Here is a 23,799-nt window from a genome sequence, read left to right on the forward strand (position 1 = left end):
GGGCGACTGGAATTGATAAGGGAATCGTTTGCAAAAATGGCAAACAGTTCCAAGGAATTGAAACAGTGGGAACCGGTTCTCCACAAGAACCGGTTTTCGATACCCATCCCTAGTCACAGACAAACAAAAACTCCAGCTGGGAGATAGAAAACGCTGTCTGGGTCTTGCTGGATGTTGCTGGTCAGAGTCCCACATTAGCAGAGTGCTTCTTGGTCCCACTGACCCATGTGGACAGCGACTGTGGAGAACTGTTCTGGAAAACAGAAAAAGACAATTAAAATAACAAAAAGCCAAACAGGATTTCCACAAAGACTCTCTTGGAATCAGCAATCAAAAAAAATCACTGGTTCATATTTCAATCAAATATGAACAGGTTCCTTAACTGTATGCAGTTCAGATCTGATTTAATTTAATTTCCTTCACACAGCACATTCGTCCAGGCCGACAGGTAAACATAGAATTAATCTCAGGTAACATGACTCATAGTAGAGATTCAGTAAGAAAGATTGCAGGCTCTAATATTATTACCACACAATCCAAGGACACACCAACAGCTCCGATTTGTAGAACTATTTAAACAAATGTCTTCTGAATATTCAATTCATGTTCACAGTGGGAGGGTGGGGGGGGGGGGGGTGTAGAATATTTCTAACATTTTGAGTTATTTTCCAGTGTTAGAAAATCAGCACTGCTCAGTGTTAGCCATTTCTCCAGGCTGGAGAAATTGATCAGGAGGGCTAGCTCTGTGGTCGGCATGAAGCTGGACACTCTGGTGACAGTGGCAGAGAAAAGGACATTAAAGAAACTGATGGACATTATGGACAATGCCAGGCATCCTCTGCACACGGCCATTAACAACCAGAAGAGTCTGTTCAGTGACAGGTTGCTTCTCCCCAAGACAAGAACTAACAGACTTAAAAACTCCTTTGTCCCACACGCCATCAGACTGTTTAACTCCTCTCTGGAGGGGAGAGGGAGGGGAAACAGGAAACAGGAGGACAAAGGAGGGGGGAACAACTAAGCTGTAGTGCCTCTTCACCTCACTGTACAATACCTTGTGCAATACTTTTTGTAAATAGTCAACAGTGCAATAGACTCAAGACTTGAAATGTGCAAGTCACTTGTATTTTTATTTTTTATTCCTATTTATTCTATTTATCCCCTTTGTATATTTTATTTATATTTGTTTCTGTATTTATATATATGTGTGTGTGTGTGTGTGTGTGTGTGTGTGTGTGTATATATATATTTTTATATATATATATATATAACAATTCTGTAACTGTAACTTCGGTCGTTGCTGTGCTTTTTTTGGAAATCGAATTTCCCAGAGGAACCCACCCGAGGGATTAATAAAGTTCTATCTTATCTTATCTCTTATCTTGTTAATCTTCAAAACTGACTAGGTTACTTTTAAACATATAACACTGTCAAAAGTGTTAATTTAACACTCAACAGTGTTGTATTTAACACTCAGAGGTGTGGACCCATATAGACACTCTCCAGTGTTAATTTAACACTGGAGATTTTGCTGTGCACACTCGAGAGTCAGGCAGCTTAAATGTGTTTGTCTTCATCTGTAGTTACGTTTCATTGGCTGGAAATGTGCTAACTGGAATCATTCACGAGTCCAGATGAACAAAAACAAGTGTTTACTGCTCCACGCTGCACGAATCTGAATCAAAATCACTCAGACGCGCCCACGTAGGCATTCCACTAAAACCATGTGACCACCTTCACCTTTAAACCTGTCGTGAATATAATTTTAGACTCTTCACTTTATTTTGAAAGAACAGATTTGCAGGAAGTGCGGCTGCTGCAGAAACTCTTCACTTTTCACTGGCTTTAATCTTGAAGGTTTCTCCAGATGTGGAACTTTCATGCTAAACATTCAACATCTGACGACCGTCTCCGTGTAAAACACTGACAAACTCAAACTTTATACGGTAACTGACAGATTTATTCCTCCATTTTCAGGCATTTCACAATGAACTTGGATTAGTTTGATGATTTTATTCACGTTGGTGAATAAAACCAGCCAAGAGGCTGATTCCTGCAGAGGAGGAGGCAGAGTGGAGGAATCTGCAGGTTCTGTCTCTAACACACAACCAGAGCTTCAATCATAACGAGCACATAATAAAACCATGATCCCCCCCGATCGACTCTTTTAGCCTGTTTTCTCTGGATCGAACAGGATCTAACAAACCCCAGCTTCTGCTGGGACACTGGTCATCATGGGAGGAAAAAGATGGCTGCCGTGTTGCTGTTTCCTTTCTTACACCAGGGTTATACTTCCTGTATCTGTGGGTCTGAGTTTTTAATCAGAGGATGAACTTAAAGCTTTCAGTCTGCTCTACAACCCACCACCTATCCACACGTCTGCTAAGTGGACTGGAAATCAGTAAAACTTCTACCAGACTTTAGAAAATATTGCATTAAGATGAGCAGACAGATTTTAATCTCAGCATCGTGCACACAGATTTTTCAGGACACTGGAAGAGTTCCTGCCGTGGATTTAGATGTTAGTGTTGTGTGGATGATCCCATTCTGTGATCTTTGTGTTACTAACACTGATGCTTTTACACTTTAGGACCCTCGAGACCTCTGCTGCTCAGCCGTCCTGATCGCTGCCTCCACTTTAACCAGAGGCTGTAACCTCTGATCATTTCACCTGCACCGGCAGTAAAACTCTTCTCCAGAACCAAACGTGCCATAAACCCATCACAGCTTCATCATCAGCTCAGTCTCAGCAACATGCAGACGACCGAGCAGCAGAAACTCTGCAGGGAACGTCTGAAGTCTGTTCTTCAGTTTTCCCAGCTCACTGTTTATTGAACATGAGACAGAAAAATAAATTCACCTTTAATGTGAAACGTTTATCGCCTGTGACATATTTGCAGGAAGTTTTCATGCTGTGATTTAGTGTCACAGCCATAAATATCACACAAGGTAGTCTAAGGAGCTTGCAAAGAAAAGCGTCTGGACTTCTTTAAGTTGCTTGAAGACGTTTCACCTCTCATCCGAGAAGCTTCTTCAGTTCTAAGGTCAAATGGTGGAGAGTCCCAGATATAACCCTAGTGGGAGTATCCCCCCACAGAGGGACAAAAGGACCCCCTGATGATCCTCTAATCACCTGAGCCAAGGTGTGAAATTGGGTGTGGGACCCAATCAGCCAGAGTTTCGGGTGAGTTCATTGTGAAACCTGGCCCCACCTTGTCATGCGAAGTCCAGACGCTTTTCATTGCAAGCTCCTTTGACTACGATGACCTGGATGACTGAGAACCTTCACAGACATATCACACAAGGTAAAAACTACAAGTCCCAGCATCCTCTGTGTTTAGGGAGGAGCAGTGAAAGTGAAAGTGTTGATCCTCCGTTCAGAGCAGCAGGAGGAGGAAGGTGGAGCTGAGGCAGGCGAGTGTTAACATGAATATGTTTCTTCTTATGACATAAAATAATTCCACGCTATTCGTGTCTGTGGGTGAAACGTGAGGTCGGTCGGCTGCTCTGAGCGCTGGTTTCCTGTAAGTAGAGAGGAAGTGAGTTCAGCTGAGAGAGCAGGAGGAGAGTGAGAGCTGTGCTGAGGCAGGTGAGTGTTAACACCGCTCTGACATTACTGTGTCTCTGTGGCGGGAACAACAGGCTCCGTCAGTGGAGGCAAAAATAATCAGACTTTGGTTTTTCAAAGGAAACTACTTTATGTTGGGAGAAGCCGCGCGCTCATTGGATAACGACTTGTCAATCTCAAGTTATTAGCCAATGAGCGCGCAGGTTCACAGTAAGACCCGCCCTTATCACGACGTCTTTAAAACTAAACGTCCAAATTCATCGGCTGCATCCTCCCGAGGACCCGGCCTTCGCGGTGTACGTGGGCTGGGTCCTCAGAAGGTTGGATATGCTGGAAGTAGTGAGGGCCAAATGAAGCTTTCCGAAGCACTGAAGCTTGTATTGAAAAACTGTTCATTACTCGAAGCTTTTCAACACAGTCCTCTCCGGTGACATCTGGTGGTGAAAATTTTGAAGAGCAGCTTGAATCTGCAAAATAAAACGGACTGCTCAATCATCACTGCTCACTCAAGAGCAGGGACGTGCAGAGGGGGGGGGGGGGGCTAGAGGGGCTTGAGCACCCGCCCCTTTCCTGATGAGTGCCCAAAGTGCCCTTTTGTTGAGGCAACTTTTAAATTTTTTTTATTTATTTATTTATTTATTTTATGTGTGTGTGCGTGCGGAGTCCTGTCTGTGCCCCTCAACAATAATATTTAACTATTAATCATAGTTTTGCTAAATAAAAGGATCTGGCTTGCATCCGTCACATGATCACATTTAACCAATGATCGCCCTCGACGGCAGAACGCGCTGGTTACGAGCCGGGAACGAGCTCACAAAGAGCACGCGCATCTTTTGCGGTCCGGAGCTGTAGGAGAAACACAAGTTAACTCAGAGACACAGACTGATGCGACAAACCCAGTAAGTAGGTGTACAGCGTACACTGTAGTGTATAGCACCCAGGAGTATTGGCTTATTACGTACACGTTGGTAAGCTGTCTTGTTGCAACTGACGAACTGAAACAAACGAGCGTGCTGTGTGTGCAACAGCGTGACAAACATTACCTGTCCTTTTATTAACTGCACATGTAGTGCTGGTCACAGCTGCTAGCTCACTGGGTAAGGCTGTCATAGGTCTGTAGCTCTGTCACCGTTTTAGTGAACATATTTAGTTTTAAAGTAAGTTACAGAGCATTTCCTGCCTTTCTGAGGGGATTATATTTCACTAAAAAACGATCTAATATGCATGTCCACATAATAATTATTATAATTATAATATATTAAAAAACACACGCTGTATTTTAAAGAACATACATTAAGAAACAGATTATATTAGATTTATATTTTAAATAAGACAAAATTTGGATTTTACAGCAGCAAAATGATTGTATCTCTACAGTTTAAACATGTAATAAGCTTTGCCCTGCACAGAGTGGATAGTGAAACAAATGCAATCATCATAAATACATTATTTCATATTTATTACTTCCCCCTCCTCATTGCTTTATTATTGTAGCTCTAGTAATGAATAATAATGTAAGGATTCTGGATCAGCACCATGATGCCCATAGTATATACAGTATTCTGAAGAAGGTCTAAAATGTCACTGTGTGTGCATGTGTGTGTTTTATTTAGCTGGATTTAAAAAAATTATTACTCATGATATAACATTGTGCAGACATGGCTGGTAAGGACATGAGGAGGAAACAGTAGGAGCTGTATGAGGCTACTAAAGGCAGGGCTATAACATTTTTCTCTCATCATTTTATTATAGATTAAGTGCAAGAGTTGTTAGGTGTGGATAATTAGATTATAGTTTATTGCAATAGCAAGTTGTGCCTTGTTCTCAGATGGACAGCAAGTGGAGAGTGATATATGAAATGATGGGATGGAAGGAAGAAGAGAAGCAAAGAGTGATTCACAGGCAAAGCCGAGTTTATGTCACAGTTTTTCGTTGCCTTATGGTTCCAAGCGCTGTCACCAATCTTTGCATTTTGTTATTATCTCATGACACTTGTTTAATCAGCTACCATCTCTCCTGTGGACTTTTTAATGTCTAGAGTCTCAGATCAACACAGCCCTGCCCTTTCCATATTAGATTGTTGATGAATGTGTGTTGTTGTTATTCAGCCTGGTTCAATGTGCCCCTTTTTAACTTTGAGCACCCGCCCCTTTAAACGTCTCTGTTAGGTATTTTAGTACCATGGTAGCATTTACTGGATATTGTTTTATAGTGACATTATGCAGGAAAACTCTGTCATTCAATAAGGCCCCTTTGTTTTAGTTATTTTTCTCTCTGACCCAAGAATTGATGTGTAAGACTCACAGGCTGGTACCCCAAGGTCGAAAACACCACAGAGATGAGACCACTTCCTTACTCCCATCCTCCCTTCCTTATCTCTTAGAAAAAGGCTCGTTAAAGGCTAGGTGGTTTGTCTCAGAATTCACTAATGAAAGAACTCTGTATTTTATGTCTAGGAGTGTATTTTGCTGGGATGATCATAAATTATAGCTGAACTGATAAACTACACAAGGGATACTTTGCTCAGAAGGCAGGAAGACGTTTCCTTATTTAGTCTGTACCGGTTTGAACTGGGAAAGCTGACACACGAACCTTTTTTTTCTCTATATAAACTGCTGTGTATCAAATAAACCTTTGAGTCGATTGGGAAGGCAACCTAAAGCAGTCTCTGTTTTCTTGTTCTCCCAAGCTGCTCCCGAGCTCGTAACTAACCCAGCTGAATGGCATACCTGAGTGTTACTTTAAATAATTAGGAATCTTAGAAGGAAAGGACAAAACTCTGCTTATCGCTCACGCCACGGAGGAAACCCGGGATGGCAATTTCCTTCAATTTTGGTGTCAGAAGTGGGATCCGCTGACAGAAGGTAAATACACGTCTTTAATATTTATATGAGACCGTGTTATGCCTCTCTCAGTGATCGATCCATAAAGAAACGGGATATGCTGACGAAGTTTCACTTAGTGATCCAGAGAGATACACTGACGACTTCCTCAGTCCCCGAGTAAAGTAAATTAACCCTTGTGTGGTGTTGGTGGACACAGGAAGTTGCCTGTTGTCTTGAATATTTTAATTTTGTTTAAAAAATAATAATAATTAATTGTTTAATTAAACGTACGTTAAAAAGTGAGAAGTTGCTCACTCAGAAAAAGTGACACAGGAAGTCGCCTGTTGTCTTAAATACTTCTCGTTAAGTCAGAAGTTGCTCAGAAAGAGTGACACAGGAAGATTGCCTGTTATCTTGAAACGTACGTTAAAAAGTGAGAAGTTGCTCACTCACAGAAAGCTAGTAAATAATTAAATTTAATTTTGTTAAAAAAAAAAAAAAAAAAAAACAAAAGAAAACTGAAAACGGGTCTCACAGATCCGATTACCATACAAGGGTTAAAAGCAGTAAATTAAAAGCAGAAAGACACAGGAAGTTGCCTGTTGTTTTACGAGAAGTTGCTCGTTAAGCGAGAAGTTGCTCGCTAAGTGAGAGTTGCTCACACAAACAAAAAATTGCTAGCAATAAATTTAAAGTAACCTCAGCTGTGCCGCAGCGAAAATACTAACATAAATCCTTCAAGCGTGTAAACCCCTCTGGAAATCACTGAACATGGGTCAGAATAATTCAAAAACCACAGACAAGTCCGATAAAAAATCAAAATTACCTGTAAAACCAACAAAAATTAAATTTAAAGTCTCAAACAACAGCTCAGTACGACTCCCATTTCCAGTTACGTGTAACCCACGTCCACGAATCGGCGAAGACTTCCATGATTACGTATCCAGAACATGCGGAAGTGCTTATGTGACTGACTTTGTTTACAACTTACGGACTATAAGTTCAATGCATTCTAATTTATTTCCGGAGCCTTATCCCGAACGATTATCGCCAGAAAACAGGTCAGTAGAAATGTTGAATATCATTTGTGATGAGAAAAGTAGTCTGCTTAAAAAGTCCTGTAGAAAATATATGATAGAATGCCGCGACGTGATGCATCAAATGTTACCGCTATGGAAAAAGGGACCGGAACCAGGTGTAGATACTTTTACATCAAATAAAACTAGTGCAGGCTCCAGCATAGAAAATAAATCTACCGCGGGAAAAGCTAGTCTTGCATGCTCAGCCATTCAGCCCACAGCCCCGCCGCCTTACGAAGATGAGACCGAATTAATAGTTGCTGCAGCAGCTGCACGCAAACAATGTCAGCATTCTGATCCAACCAGCTCAAAAGAAAGCGACGAAAACTCTGAATCACATGCAACGGATCTTAGACACCTAATTGAACAAGATCAGGAAAAACAATATATACGCCGCGAGGAAGAATTAGCAGAACATAGAAAGAGAGAAAAACTTTTGAAAGAAGAATGTGAGGAACTTATGAAAAACAATTTAGACGTCTATGAAGAAAAACTTTTGCATCAGGCAGTGTCCACAATAGACACCCACATGAAACGCCACGATATCGTAGCTAGAGGTTTAGAGGTAGCTAAAGAAATACCTGTTACCCGAACTTTAATAAAGACTTATCTAAAAGGAAAAAAGGAAAAACAAAGCCGGAATGACAAAGGTCCTCACGCCAACACTCGCGGTAGTAAACAAACAGACCCAAAGCATGATAAAGCATCCACAACTGCAGAGTTTTTGTGGGTAAATAATGACAAAATCACCAATTTCTTTAAGAATCTAAAGAAATTCCTGCTAACAATGTCCAGAGACAAAATTGACTTAAATGCAATAACTATGTGTAAACAGAAGCCTGATGAATCTATCCTAGTATTCATAAAACGCTTTATGCACTGTTGGACAAGCTAGAGGTGCAAATTTAGCTCAGTTTTCCAGTAACCGCAGACACCCAGAGCATGAATCAGAATGGGAAAGGGTGCGTTACAATTCTCACCATGATCTTTTCCCATCACCTGATAATCCCCGGCTGGGTCGCTACTAGGGAGGCCCAGGTGAGGATGAGGGACAGCAGTGTGAAGCACTACACACGATGCTGCATCTGCAGCTGTCCCCTAACACAGAACATTTGCCCATGCTACAAGTAGAAATAGATGGTAAAAAATACCCATTTTTAGTGGATAGTGGAGCCACTAAAAGTTCACTGTCTGGGAAATTCTATAATGGGCCTGTGTCCTCTGTGTGCATCAACACTATGGGAATTAATGGAACTGTAGTGCAATGCCCTAAAACTCATTCTCTAAAGACACGTTGGGGCTCTAAACCAGATGAAATCACATATCATCCATTTGTAATTATTCCAAACTCGCCTGTGAATTTATTAGGCAGAGATTTAATGGCAAAAATGAATTTGTGTATTTCATTTAACACAAAGGGTGAAATGTTTGCTGATACTGATAACAGCTATGTTTTCTCTGCCTTATGTACCATGGAGAAGGAACAGCCTCTGTGTCAGCTGGACGGCTCAGCAGAGAATGAACTCAACACCTTTTTGTCTGGTATTCCACGACACACACTGTGCCAAAGACGTGTTCAAAAACCACTGCCAGGTAATCCCATATCTGGGAGCCACACTTTTGTTTCTCTCACACTGTTCAACAACATGATAACTGCTCACACAAGTGAAGGTCAAACAGTGATTTTGTTACATAACTCAGACATAGGTTACGAAATATGTCGTCACATAGATCTAACCTACCCTATCGACTGTACTATTTCTGCACTTACGTTGCCAGCTGAATACCAGAATATGACATTGTGGTCTAAAGGTGAGAATGATGTAGGATTTATTGACTGTATACCTTATCACGCACAGCTAAAAAACAACAAGCCAGTATATGTCAAGCAATATCCCATTTCTGCCGAAAAAGCCTCAGCCCTAGATGTCATCATAGGAGATTTATTGACTACAGGAGTAATAAAGCCTACAGTATCTCCATATAATACTCCTGTCAATCCTGTGCCAAAGCCTAACAAACCTGGCGTATGGCGTTTCACACAAGACTTAAGACAAATTAATGCAGTCATTATCCCTTTGCCACCTCTGGTCCCAGATGTCCCCAGCATATTGACATGTATTCCATCCACAGCCACACATTTTACCGTGGTGGATTTATGCTCTGCCTTTTTCTCAGTGCCTGTGCATGAAGATACACAGCCGTTATTTGCATTTACACATAGAAATAAGCAGTACACTTGGACTCGTCTGCCTCAAGGCATGATAGACAGCCCTGCTGCTTTCTCAATGGTGATCCGTGCTACCCTGGACAGCTTTACTCCTCCTGAGGGCTGTACTCTGATCCAGTATGTGGACGATCTCCTCCTCTGTGCTCCGAGTGAGGAATTGTGTCAAACTGCTACACACATGCTTCTCCAGCACCTCCAAAAGACTGGCCACAAAGCATCTGCAAAGAAAATGCAGTACTGTCAGACTTCTGTTCAATATTTGGGATTTACACTGTCTCACGGAAAACGTTCCATGACTGCAGACAGGGTCAAAGCTGTGACCTCCGTCCCTCGGCCTACTACACAGAAGGAAATGCTGTCCTTCTTAGGCATGGTGAACTATTGCAGACAGTGGATACCAGACTGTTCTTTTCATGACCACATTCTGCGTGAATGCTGCAAAAAAGACAAGCTTCCTCGAATACTGTGGTCCACAGAAATGACTGCCTCTTTCAATGCATTGAAGGGAGCGCTGACCTCCGCCCCTTGTTTGGGTCTGCCTGACTACCACTTACCTTTCCATCTGTACGTTACAGAGAACGGCACGACCTGCACAGGTGTACTGGCCCAAGAGCATGGCAGTGGCTACCGTCCAGTAGCCTTCTATTCAAAGGTATTGCCAGCAGTAGTTCAGGGGATGCCGGCCTGCCTGAGAGCAGTAGCAGCTTGCTCTATCATGATAAGGGACTGCGAGAAGCTTACACTCTCACATGACACTATTCTACACACCAATCACCAGGTCACGACCATTCTAGCAAACATAACTACACAACACATGACTGCACAACGTCGCTCAGGTTATGAAGCTACACTGACCTCCACAGCAAACCTCACCATAAAAGCAAGCAGCACACCCAATTCGCCAGCACATTTATTGATCCATATGCTGTGTTCTTCTGACCGACAGGATGGCTCAGACAGGCTTGACGATCATGACTGAATGACACGTATACAGGAATCCACAGTACCACGTCCAGATTTAGAGCAGACACCTATCCCAGACTCAGCCACGGTTTATGTGGACGGGTCCTGTTCAAGGCCGAATGACAACTCATTTCTTTGTGGCTATTCAGTGGTAACAGTGCCTGACATCATACTAGAGGCTCACTCATTACCATTTCACTCAGCACAAAAAGCAGAGCTCATGGCTTTAATACGCGCCTGTGAGCTACATTTGGATAAGCATGTGACAGTTTACGCAGACAGCCGCTATGCATTTGGCGTTGTGCATGACTTTGGCACATTGTGGAGACAGAGAGGATTTAGATCTGCTGATGGAAAATAAATTGCTAAATTCTGATTTTGTTCAAAGACTTTTTCAGGCTATACAGCTACCATCGGCCGTTGCAGTTGTAAAAACGAAAGGACACAGTACAGCTGACACAGACGAAGCAACAGGTAATGCCTTAGCAGACGTGACAGCCAAGGCTGCAGCTGCATCACAGCTCCCACCTCCGCTGGAAGTATTATCTGTGCCCCTACAGCTGTCACTTGTTAAACTCCCAGACTATTTAGGAACAAATGTTGATTTAAAATTCATACAAGAGCAAGCCTCTGCATGTGATTACACCTATTGGGAGAATAATGACTGTACCTTAGATGACAGAGATGGCTTATACAAAATCTTAAGGGTTTGATTGCCCTCCCATATTCCCTGATGCCAGTCCTTGCCCGACATTTTCACTGTGTGAGTCATGTCGGACAAAGAGGGGTAATAGGGGCAATAAAATTAAGATTTGTAATTGAGAAAACATCACATGCAGTAAAAAGCATATTAGCAACCTGTCTAACATGTGCGCGAACTAATGTAGGTAGCTCAAAAGCAAAACATCAGCATTTACCACAACCAGATTTTCCATTTCATACATTACAAATTGATTTTACACATATGCCAGCGCAAGGAAGCATCAAGTACTTACTGGTAATAGTGGATCAATTTAGTAAATGAGTAGAAGCTTATCCAACATCAAAAGAAACTGCAGAAGTAGTCTGTCAAAAGTTGAGCAATGAAATAATACCCAGATTCGGAATACCTCACCAGATTAACAGTGATAGAGGATCTTCATTCACATCAGAAGTAATTCAAAAGTGTGCTAAAACTTTAATGACCTGGGTCAAATTACTTACTCAAGTCCTGTGTGAGATTAGAATGACTCAATCTACAGTAACCAAATTATTTCCATTTGAAATAAGACTATTTCCAACACCATGGTCAGCTTCCAGAGGGGCACCGCTAGTAGAAGGTGATGTATATTGCATTGTCCACTGATGTTCACAACCTGGTAGAAAAACTGAATAATAACTATCAGAAAGTTTGTCTCTCTCAGCCTTTCCCCTCCACAGTTCCACCAGTGGAGACAAGGAGATGCATGTTGGAGAAGCCACTAAAACCAAGGACTCTCTGGGAGGCCGCGCGTGTTCCAGCCCCAGACTGTACTGGCAGTGACGAAGAACCAGCATCCTCACAGACGGACAACCTCAGTGGATTCATGCCAGCAGGGTTAAGACCAGCCCAATCGGACCATCTCAGGCGTCGGATCAAGCAGACGACATCTCCGGCGAGCCAGCGCCCGGAACTAGAGCAAATAAACACACACGGGTAGATGACATCTCAGGCGAGCCAGCGCCCGGATCCAAAAGTTACATACACACACGCAATCACTGATTAACATACAACGTCTGAAAGAACAACAACAAGGTACTCAAACATCCAGCAGGAACAGAAAGCCAAAAGTACCACATGATGTCTAACCTGATAAAGCTAGACTCACTCCATCCTGATAATGGAGAAAATGAAATGCCCATTGTCATCACACGACGCTTATTCTGTGTCTCTCGAACCTGGGACCAGGCCAGGAGACGACTGAAGAACTGTTTTTCTTATATATTGTCTTATATATTTAGGTTATTTATCATATCTATCGCATTAACCTTAGGATTTCTCTTTGCTATTTTGTATTGTAAACTGCAACCATGTTCACATTTCTGCAGGTCATATTTTGCTGACTATACCTCATGCTCCATTTTGCAAGACACCTACTTAATGCACTCCTCACGCTCCCTAAAATCAGTAAATAGCAACATAGACGCCACTAATAAACCATCTTATGCGCCCTCTAGAGCAGGAGCTAACGCCTGGTATGAAAATGCCAGAACAGCCGCTCGTGATTTAGGAAACAGTAACTGTTATGTCTGTTCAAAGGCTAATCCAGAACAGGTAATAGTAGGATACCCCATATCCGGTTTCCCCCTCACTGAGGGACTAGAGAAAATCGGCGGAGATAATGCTCTCTTTAAAGACACTTTACAGTTGACTCTGAGCCCTCTCGACTGCCTACTTAGACACACACACACACCAACTAACCCTGAGACTCCATTAGGCGAATTATTGAAGTTATCTAATGACACCGCAGGGACCTGCGCCCAAATGAAACGCCCTAAGAATAGGTTAAAACCCTCACTGCCCTTAGGACAGATCCCTCTCCATTTTAATACTAGTATGATATGTCTGCGCAGACTAAAGTTAACTGGCCCAGACACACACATAGATTATACAAAGGATAACTATACATTCTTCTCTGACTCCCCAGGTGCACGCTGTAATGAGACATGGCTAGCTGTCTCTATGGCTGAAGTTTTATCATATCTGGAGGAACACACACACAGTTCAAGTTAGAGCAGAGACTCGATCATTGTTCCCCCAGAGGGTGTCTTAAATGACACTGACTGGGGGGAGTTAGTTGAATCACACATGGTCACGCGCCTAACTAGACCAATCCCACATGCTTATTGGATGTGCAATAATACCCTTAGATTAGCTTTACCTATTAATTGGACCGGTACCTGTGGTCTAGTAACCGCTGATGTATGCTGTACTTTCATTCCCAATAATACCGCTCCTAACGGTTCATTCACACAAGCTATGAATAAACTTGAAGCATTGCAGATAGAACTAATTGCCAATACAGGTCACGGTCAGTGGCTAGACAAGTGGCTACAGGACACGTTTGGGAGATGGAAGGAACTAATTGTAGCCTTTGTAACCGTTGCAGCATGTTTTTGATGATTATTGTCTGTTGTGTGGTACCCTGTGTACGTTCAATGATAACCCGTATAGCTACTAGTACAGCTACTTCAATGTATTTGCAATTGGCACAAATTGACCCAGATTATGTGTCAGATGTTACCAATGATGTTCCTGATGTGTATATTGAACATTAGGTTGTGAACTATTACATTTTATGATTTGCTTTTTATATTATGTTATTACATTTGTGATTTTTCCTTTCTATTTGAGTTATTATTTTTAAAAATAATAAAAGAGGGGAACTGTTAGGTATTTTAGTACCATGGTAGCATTTACTGGATATTGTTTTATAGTGACATTATGCAGGAAAACTCTGTCATTCAATAAGGCCCCTTTGTTTTAGTTATTTTTCTCTCTGACCCAAGAATTGATGTGTAAGACTCACAGGCTGGTACCCCAAGGTCGAAAACACCACAGAGATGAGACCACTTCCTTACTCCCATCCTCCCTTCCTTATCTCTTAGAAAAAGGCTCGTTAAAGGCTAGGTGGTTTGTCTCAGAATTCACTAATGAAAGAACTCTGTATTTTATGTCTAGGAGTGTATTTTGCTGGGATGATCATAAATTATAGCTGAACTGATAAACTACACAAGGGATACTTTGCTCAGAAGGCAGGAAGACGTTTCCTTATTTAGTCTGTACCGGTTTGAACTGGGAAAGCTGACACACGAACCTTTTTTTTCTCTATATAAACTGCTGTGTATCAAATAAACCTTTGAGTCGATTGGGAAGGCAACCTAAAGCAGTCTCTGTTTTCTTGTTCTCCCAAGCTGCTCCCGAGCTCGTAACTAACCCAGCTGAATGGCATACCTGAGTGTTACTTTAAATAATTAGGAATCTTAGAAGGAAAGGACAAAACTCTGCTTATCGCTCACGCCACGGAGGAAACCCGGGATGGCAATTTCCTTCAGTCTCTGCACGGCCCTGGACTTATATATCACGTTTAACCTGAGTAGCGAAAGTCCGCGGTGATCTGAAAATGATGTGCCGGGAGTTGTGCCGTTCTCGGCGGCTTCAGTGACCCTCGAGCTCCCGGCTGGCTATAGTGCTGGTGGGTAGCAGACGTCTCCGAAAACGTCGAAGCACTTTTGCAAATATGCGGTATCTTGATAAACCGAGCAGATATTTGATGTTTACACAGCTACTTTCTCGCCTGAAAATATGTTAAAAGTTTATTTTGTGACCCAGAAAGATTAGTATGAGTAATTTTAAAACTTAGTAGCGGCCGCCAAATTGAGGAACTGGATTTGGTGGTCATGAAAATGGCATTAAACAAGTCCCCAGGGACAGATGGACTCACTACTAATTTTTATCAATTCTTCTGGAAGGACCTAAGAACTTTATTGTTTGATGCATTAAAGGAATCGATAGAGAAAAAAAGAACTGATGCCGAGCATGAAACAAGCGCTGATAACCCTGATCCCTAAATCGGGTAAGGATAAAAGAATTTTAGACAATTTAAGACCCATCACCTTAAACACTGACTATAAGATCCTGTCTGGAGCTGTAGCTGAGAGGCTAAAGAAAGGCATCTCAAACATTATCAGTGAAACACAATCAGGTTTTTTGAAAGGAAGACTAATTCATAACAATATTGGGCTGGTTTTGGACCTCCTTGAGTACAGTGAAATAATCCAAGATGTCACGGTCCTGAGTCTGTGGACTCAGTGTTTTTCTGTTTGTATTAGTTATCTTTGATTTCATGATGTGTTTTGATTCTCTTGGGTTTGATTTTTGTCGCTAGTATTCCTAACTCCCTAGGTCCTTGGCATTTCTTGTGTTCTCCTTCTTAGGTCGTGGTTCTGTGTTACTTCTGTTAGTATACAGTCATCTCTGTCAGTGTGTCTCTTGTTCTGTCACTGTATCCCCTAGTTTAGTCCACGTCTGTTCAGTTTCCTGTTTTACTTTGAAAGTCTGTGTACTATGTCAATGTGTTGAGTTTTGCCGCCCCTTGTCTTGTCATGTCTGATGAGTCCCAGCTGTGTTCTCCTCCTGTTTCACATTCCCTAATCACCTCAGTATGTATTTAAGCCCTGTGTTTTTCTCTGCCAGTTGTTGCGTCCTCCACGTTTGTTGTGTGTGTATTCGTTGTCGGCTACCTTCATCATCTCCAGTCTAGTTAGTTTAAGTTGTTGTTTATGTATCGCCAAGGGTGACTCACCAGCAAATAAAGCTGTCGTTTAAGTTAATGTTTTGTCTCCGAGTCCTGCACGTGGGTCCAGCCACTGACAGCTACACAACTCATCGTGACACAAGAGAGAGGATACATCCTGTTCTTGGATTTTTACAAAGCATTTGACTCAGTTGAACATACGTTCATATTAAAAACTCTGCAGTCTTTTGGTTTTGGACAGGAATTTATCAATGTTATAGAGATGCTATATAATGACATTAACAGCTCTGTTTTGCTAGAACATGGTACATGTTCAAGGTTTGAGGTTAATAGAGGGATAAGGCAGGGATGTAGCAGCTCACCACTTCTGTTCATCATGGTTGCTGAGCTGTTGTCTATTTTGATTAAAAACAGTCACATTGAGGGGTTAACTGTGATGGGTGAACAGATAATAATCAGTCAGCTCGCAGATGATACCACCCTGTTTTTAAAAAATGAGGACCAGATTCCTTTAGCCTTGCAGGTGATCAACCACTTCTCCAAAGCTTCTGGCCTACAGCTGAATATTAATGAATAAGAAATTCTAGCTCTGCATGAGTGTCCCCTGCAAGCAATAGATAATATACAGATCAAAAAAAGAGGTTAAGTATCTGGGCATTGTAATTTGCAAGGATAAGACATCAACAGAAAATAAGAATATCTGTGCCAATATAGAAAAGTGTAAGTCAATTTTAAACAGGTGGCTGCAAAGGGACATAACTCTGTTTGGGAGAATCTTGCTAACCAAAATGGACAGTCTGTCCAGACTAATCTATCCAGCCTTTTCTCTGCCCATATCTCCAAAACTAATTAAATCTATAAATAATCTTAATTTTAGGTTCATATGGAGGAACAAATGTCAATATATAAAGAAAAATGATATGATTAAGAATTATGAAGAGGGTGGGGCTAATGCCATTGACTTTGATGTTATGAATGGTGTACTAAAACTGAAATGGTTAAGATCTTTCATTAGGAACAAAAATTCCTTTTGGAACATTATTCCCAGTGTGATTTTTGGCAAAATGGGTGGAATAGACTTTTTGTTACGTTGTGACTTTGATTGCAGTTCGTTACCTGTTAAACTCTCAGCTTTCCATCAGCAGGTCCTTCTCTACTGGAAATTAATCTACAAACAACTTTACTCCTCACAATACCCCTATATGGAACAACAGGTATATCCGTTTGTGTAGGAAATCTGTGTACATGGATGAATGGAGATCTAAAGGGATTTGGGCTGTAGCTCATTTTACGGATGATAATGGGGTCTTATTAAAACATGATACGTTTTGTGAGAAATTTGATGTAAGATGTACTGTTAAGAGATATAAATCCCTAGTGAAAGCCATTCCAGTCCCTTTGAGATCAAGGATAAAAGAAGATATTGTGCACTCTAAAATTTCTCCTGGACTGAGGCAGCTCTGCATAGCTGGAGCTGAATTTGGTGACAGCAGGTTTACAAACAAAGTGATCAGGAATATTTTGATCAACGACATTTGCCCTAATCCGGTTAAAAGAAATTATATCCTTAAAGAATTTGAGACCATGGAGGTTAAGGCGATAAGAAAAAAGTATATTTCACTTCCTCTTTCCCCTAAAGTAAAAGAGGTTCACTTTAAAATCATTAATGAGGTTTATCCAACCAATGAATTCTTAAGACGGAAATTTAACTTAGATGTGAACGCCTGCACATTTTGTGAAAATGATATTGAAAGTCTGGATCACTTGTTTTTCTACTGTGAATCAGTGCACTCCTTCTGGACTGACATGTGGAGCTGGCTACAGTCCAGGAGAATTCAGTTACCACATTTGACGGTGACAGTAATAAAATTTGGAATACTTGCTGAGAATGCAGATTTTGACCTGTTGATTAGGACGATTTTGTTAATGGGAAAATTTTTCTTCACAAATGCAGATACTTTAAAGCTAAACCATGTATAAACAGATGGCTGAATGACTTTAGACTCTGGGCTAAATCGCTGAAACTTGTGAATAACAAGAAAGCTCATAAACTTGTTGTTTTATTTAATGAGTTTAATCTATGTTAAAAAAAAAGAAACCTCCCTATTTTATAATCATGACTGCCATTTTTTGCTCATGGTATTTTTTGCTCATGGTATTTTTTGCCTTTGGTTCAAATCCTTCAAAATACATACAAAATCAGTATCGATACTGACGTAAATTAATAGAAATAGAGATGGACCGATACGTAATATCGCATTGGTCCATCTCTATTTCCCTTTCTGGATTAAGGAAGGTTGTAAAAGCAGCTCGATGTACAACCTGTTCTTTGGATCCTCTACCAGCCTGGGCTATAAAGGAACTGTGGTCAGCATTAGGACCCTACAACCTGTTTCTTTTAAATACTTCATTGAGTCTTTCCTGAATGTTTTAAATCAGCTGTGGTAGTACCAATCTTGAAAAAGCCTGGACTGGATGTTGACATGGTCGCAAATAGGGCAGGGTATCGTCACTGATTTCTAGAATCGATTTGATTCCGATTCACAAGGTCCTGAATCAATTCGATCCACGATTTGATTCAATTCGATTTGAATCTGGGAAATTTTGCCTCAGACAGTCAGAAATATTATAATTCAGATCAGTACATTTACATATTTTTGTATCTATAAAAAGGAAGCTGACACTCGCAAGACTTTATCAAAGGTGTGAGCATCACAGCAGAGGCCTTTGTGTCAAAGTAGCTGAAGATAAAACAGAAAAACATGAAGGTGGTTTTATAAAAATATTCTACAGTAGATCAAAAACGAAAGAAAACCATTAATCGACATATGAACATTACCTCTGAAGTTACAGCGGTTTTATGACAGACACAGCGTTTTGCAATTTGCATAATTTTAAAAAGTTTAAATTTGTTCAGAAGCCTGTTGAACGGCAGAAATTAGGTTTTCTTTTCGGAAGTAAGTAAAAGGAAAAAAACAGCGGCCGACAGCGCTGTAAACAACGGTAGACTTGTGCGTAACAAGCAAGCGAATAATGCAGAAAACAGATTTTTAGACAGGAAACTGTGTGTGAGAGAGAGAGAGAGAGAGAGCGAGCTGTGCATGATGTGTGATTTTATCCTGGTGGAAGCAAAACAGCAAAAGTCAGAGTGAGTTCATGACGATGTTTATGTGAAGCGTAGTTTGGATCTTCTTTTGCTGCTGGTTCAGTCAATATTGTTTGGAGAGAGATAAAACTAACAGCTTTAGAATCAGCGTAAAAAGGACGTAAACACAAAGCTCGGAGCCGCCGAAACATCAGAATCAGCGAGCTGTCGGCTTTCAGCCCCGACCGTGTCCGTGCCATCGGGTGAGAAAGGCGACATCTCACTGATTCTGATGTGTCGGCGGCTCTGAGCTTTGTGTTTACGTCTTTGTGCAGAATCCGTGTTCCTGCTCTCATTTACTGTTTCAGCTGTTTGGTGGTTGTTAAAGTTTTGTGAGGTTTAACCTGAGATTCTGGCGTTGGTGCAAAATGCAGCTGCTCGCATTTTAACAAGAACTGGGAAATTTGAGCACATTACCCCTGTTCTGAGATCTCTTCACTGGCTACCTTGTCAGGTTTGAGCAGATTTTAAGGTCCTGCTGCTCACCTACAAGGCTTTAAACGGATTGGCACCTTCATACCTCTCCGACCTTTTACACCTTTATGTTCCATCTCGTGCTCTCCGATCTCAGGACTCTGGTCTTCCAAAAGTTCTTAGAGCCAGAAAAAAGACAATTGGAGAGCTTTTTCTTTTCATGCCCCGTTTCTGTGGAACAACCTCCCACAAGATATTCGGCAGGCTGCTCTGTGGAGGTTTTTAAAACCAAGTTGAAGACACATTTGTTCACCCGATCCTACATGTCTTAATTCTATGGCTTTTAGTTTTTACATTTTTATTGTTTTTAACTTGTATTGTGTCTTTTACCTGTATTGCTATGTATCGCTTTTATTTTATTTATCTCTTTAGTTGTACAGCACTTTGTTTGAAAGCGCTTTATAAATAAAGTTATTATTATTATTATTATTACAAGGTCCACGTTTACGGGAACATCTGCCACAGATATGGGAGAATATTTGATTTCTATTGTAGACAGAAGCCACGGGTGTGTTCAGTCAGACGTTTAGAATAAACTTTGGTCTATAAATGTGTTTCATGATTTATTTTTAACTCCAACTGCTTATTTGTACTATGCTTTCATTTCAGAGTGCAATGAGAAATAAAAAGGATATTTTCAATAAAACTGTCACGATCCTGGGTCTGTGACTCAGTGTTTTCTGTTTTGTATTGTTAATCTTTGATTTCATGATGTGTCTTTGTTTATTCTTACGTTTTGGTTCTGTGTTTTGTTGTACCTCTAAGTTCAGTCTTTGTATTTCCTGCTTTGTTGTGAAGGTCCGTGTCTCATGTCAGTGTGTTTAGTTTGCGTTTCCTCTGTCTCGTCTTGTCAATCACTCCCAGCTGTGTCCTCCTTCTGTGTCTCATTCCCTCGTCATCCCTCTGTGTATTTAAGCCTTGTGTTTGCCTCTGTTAGTTGCTGGTTTGTCTGTGTATCTGTCAGGGTCCTGGGTCTCCTGATCTAGTGGTTTCAGTTCTTTGTGATTTTTGTGTTATGTCAGTTTAGTTTGTGAGTTATTCTATGCTTCCTAGGTTTTGATTCCCTGCCCCCCTTGTTTCTCTGTGCACTCTGTTCTGTGTTTAGTCTTCTCTGTCCATTTGTTCCACCCTGTGTTGTTGCCTTCTGTGTCTCCCTCTGTGTAACTGTCTATATAGTGATGTGTTGTGGTGCTTTGCTCCCACCCCTTGTGTTCCGTGTTTTCGTCTTCCCTTCGTGTACTTCTTCATATTCGTGTACTATTAGTTTTTAGGTTTTTGCTTAGTTTCCATGCTCACCTTCGCCATTTCTGTTTGTATCACCATGTGATGAATAAACTCACTTGCATCTGAGCTGCCTGCATAAAGGGTCCTTTAATAATTTACACACGGCTCGCAAACCGTGACAAAAACACTGGAAAAATTGGGCTGTTCTAAAACGTTTGACGGGTAGTGTATATATTTAGTTTATATATTTTCTTTATTTATAATAGTTTGTTTTCTATTGTAGCAAAGTGTTACTTGGATACTTCTCTATGTGCTTCTTCATGTGCAATTTTGTTGCATTCTGAGCCTTAGAAATTTATTGTGATGAACTGCTGTTAGAATCAAGTTAAATTCTGATAAATCAGACAATTACCTCTCCAGCTGTTGTTACAGTCTTTGTTTATCGGGTCCTTACAGGGTAAAAGATGACGACACCTAAAGAAATCCTTCTGGGGACTTTGGAGGATTTGGGATGTGATGACTTTGAAAAATTTAAGTGGCATCTGAAGAACGGGTCTGTAGAAGGTTTACCAGCAATCCCAGTGAGTAAACTGGAGAATGCAGAGAGGACGGACATAGTGGATCTGATGTTTGATACCTACTCTATCAACAGTTTTGAAGTCACTAAAAATCTTTTGGGGAGGATAAACGAGAATGATCTGTTGGAGAATTTAAATAAAACCATCCCAGAACCCACAGGTAAGTCAGGGAATGACTAAACAAAAAACACATAAACAATAAAAACCTTAGTTAACATTACACAGGTGCCATTAAAATCCATATAAATAATAAATCCAAAGCACTTGCCAACACTTTCAGGAGTGAGAGACTGCAGAAAGCCAACAGTTTATGTTTTATGCATCTGCACAAATAACCTCCTGTGTACACACATGAATATCTGCTCTTTGGGTTGGTTTGATTAAAATGGGACCAGCAGCAGGTTTTCTGCCCATTTTACAGATTTATATTGTCAGATTGGTTTTAGAGCTGTTTTATCAACATAAATGAGGCGACAACAACAGTTTGGGACACGTCACAAATATGATCAAAGTGCTTTCTCTTAAATCTATTTACCAGTTGAAGGTAAAGTTAAAAAAATGGCTGCCATTTCTTTCTGCTGTTTGGAGACCCAAACAAAAAAATGCCCAGACAGTAAATGCTTTTTATTATGGTTTATAAACAGGACACTAAGGTGATTGGTCAAAGGTTGGAGGAAAGCCACAGTTCTCCTTATATGACTAAAATCCACCATTTCAGCTCATGTTTTTTCTTCTGCAGCTTTCTTGGAGATTCCACTTCAGCCTTCTGCTGGCAACGCTCCAGTTACCAAGCTTCCCTTAGGCAGCATCATTAGAAGACATAGCATACATTTACACTGCTATGCAGATGACACCCAGCTCCATCTGTCCATGAAGTCAGATAACACACACCAATGAGTTAAACTGCAGGAATGTCTTAAAGACACAAAGACCTGGATGGCCGCTAACTTTCTGCTTCTTAATTCAGATCAAACTGAGGTTATTGTACTCGGCCCTGAAAATCTTAGAAATATGGTATCTAAGCAGATTCTTACTCTGGATGGCATTACCTTGGCCTCCAGTAACACTGTGAGGAACCTTGGAGTCATTTTTGACCAGGACATGTCCTTCAACGCACATATTAAACAAACATGTAAGACTGCTTTCTTCCATTTGTGCAACTAAAGTTAGAAATATCCTGTCTCAGAGAGACTCTGAAAAACTAGTTCATGCATTTATTACTTCCAGGCTGGACGACTGTAATTCATTATTATCAGGATGTCCAAAAAACTCGCTGAAAAGCCTTCAGCTAATCCAAAATGCTGCAGCAAGAGTCCTGACAGGGACTAGAAAGAGAGAGCAGATTTCTCCTGTATCGGCTTCCCTTCATTGGCTTCCTGTTAAATCCAGAATTGAATTCAAAATCCTGCTCCTCACATACAAGGTCTTAAATAATCAGGCCACATCTTATCTTAATGACCTTGTAGTACCATATGACCCTGTTAGAGCACTTCGCTCTCGCTCTGCAGGCCTACTTGTTGTTCACAGAGTATTTAAAAGTAGAATGGGAGGCAGAGCCTTCAGTTTTCAGGACCCAAAAAGATATTTGTTTTTTTTTTCAGTTGTATTATTGTAGGTTCTTTATCTTACAATATAAAGCACATTGGGGTGACTGTTGTTGTTATTTGGAGGAATTAAAAAAAAAATTTTATACTTGAAATTCTTTCATTTATTCTACATATTTATTCATCACTGGCTCCATAGTGTTGTTTATGTAATATGTGAAATGTTGCTAGTATTGATTTGGTGCTGTATAAATAAACATAATTAAATCGAATGTGTCTCTATAAAACCTGCCCTCAGTTATAACCCAAGTGTCAGGGCTCAATGGCTCATGAAAAGGAATGGAGTCAAGCACAGAACCAAAAAACGGAGGCTGAGTGACTTTTAACAGAAATGTATTTTACTAGATTTCTTGACGGAGAAAGCTGAATCACGGCTAAATTCAACAGCAAGCGAGGTATTATGAGAAGTGCAGAGCTGAGGCCAGAACATAAGCTGAGGCAGGTCAAAGGAACAACAGGGGCAGAATCGGGCGAATAGAAACTATCCATGATCACTGGAACAAAGGAGATAATAATCAGAGTGGTCCACAGTGTAGTGAATGAGTCCAAGATTTAAAAACTAAGAGGTGTTACGTGGCTGCAGGTGGAGATCAGCTGGAGGAGGAGATGAATTAAATCTGGGTACAGAGTGAGATGTGGGTGCACAGGGAGGCAGGCAGCTGAGGATGGCAGTTTGCAAGAGTGAGTTTTCCCAGCAGTGGCAGGGCAGAATCCTGAGGCGTGACTTATGGCGAGAGTTGGAAGATATATCCAGGTGCCGACTAGGGAACAGGAAAAGAGGGTTACGCGAAACAAGCTGAGGAGCACAAGACAAAATGTGAGGCAGAGAACTG

At 41.0% G+C, this 23,799-nt stretch overlaps 1 protein-coding gene across 2 annotated transcripts in view; it reads left to right on the top strand.

Annotated features, from left to right (window-relative positions):
- The window catches only part of LOC146642803 (NACHT, LRR and PYD domains-containing protein 3-like), a 325,246-nt gene that overhangs the window by 167,721 nt on the left and 133,726 nt on the right, over positions 1-23,799 (top strand). The window contains exon 2 of one of the 2 annotated variants that reach the window (XM_085397188.1): positions 21,241-21,522. The exons of the other annotated variant lie outside the window; for it this stretch is intronic. Within the exon in view, the coding sequence (XP_085253314.1) occupies positions 21,249-21,522 (274 nt within the window). The 5' untranslated portion in view covers positions 21,241-21,248. The remainder of the gene's footprint in view (positions 1-21,240; positions 21,523-23,799) is intronic. 2 annotated transcript variants of the gene reach the window in all.

The sequence above is a fragment of the Rhamphochromis longiceps genome, linkage group LG23 (assembly GCF_057381845.1).
Source record: "Rhamphochromis longiceps isolate RC_006_pf linkage group LG23, R_longiceps_female_GT1.1, whole genome shotgun sequence".
NCBI lineage: Eukaryota > Metazoa > Chordata > Actinopteri > Cichliformes > Cichlidae > Rhamphochromis > Rhamphochromis longiceps.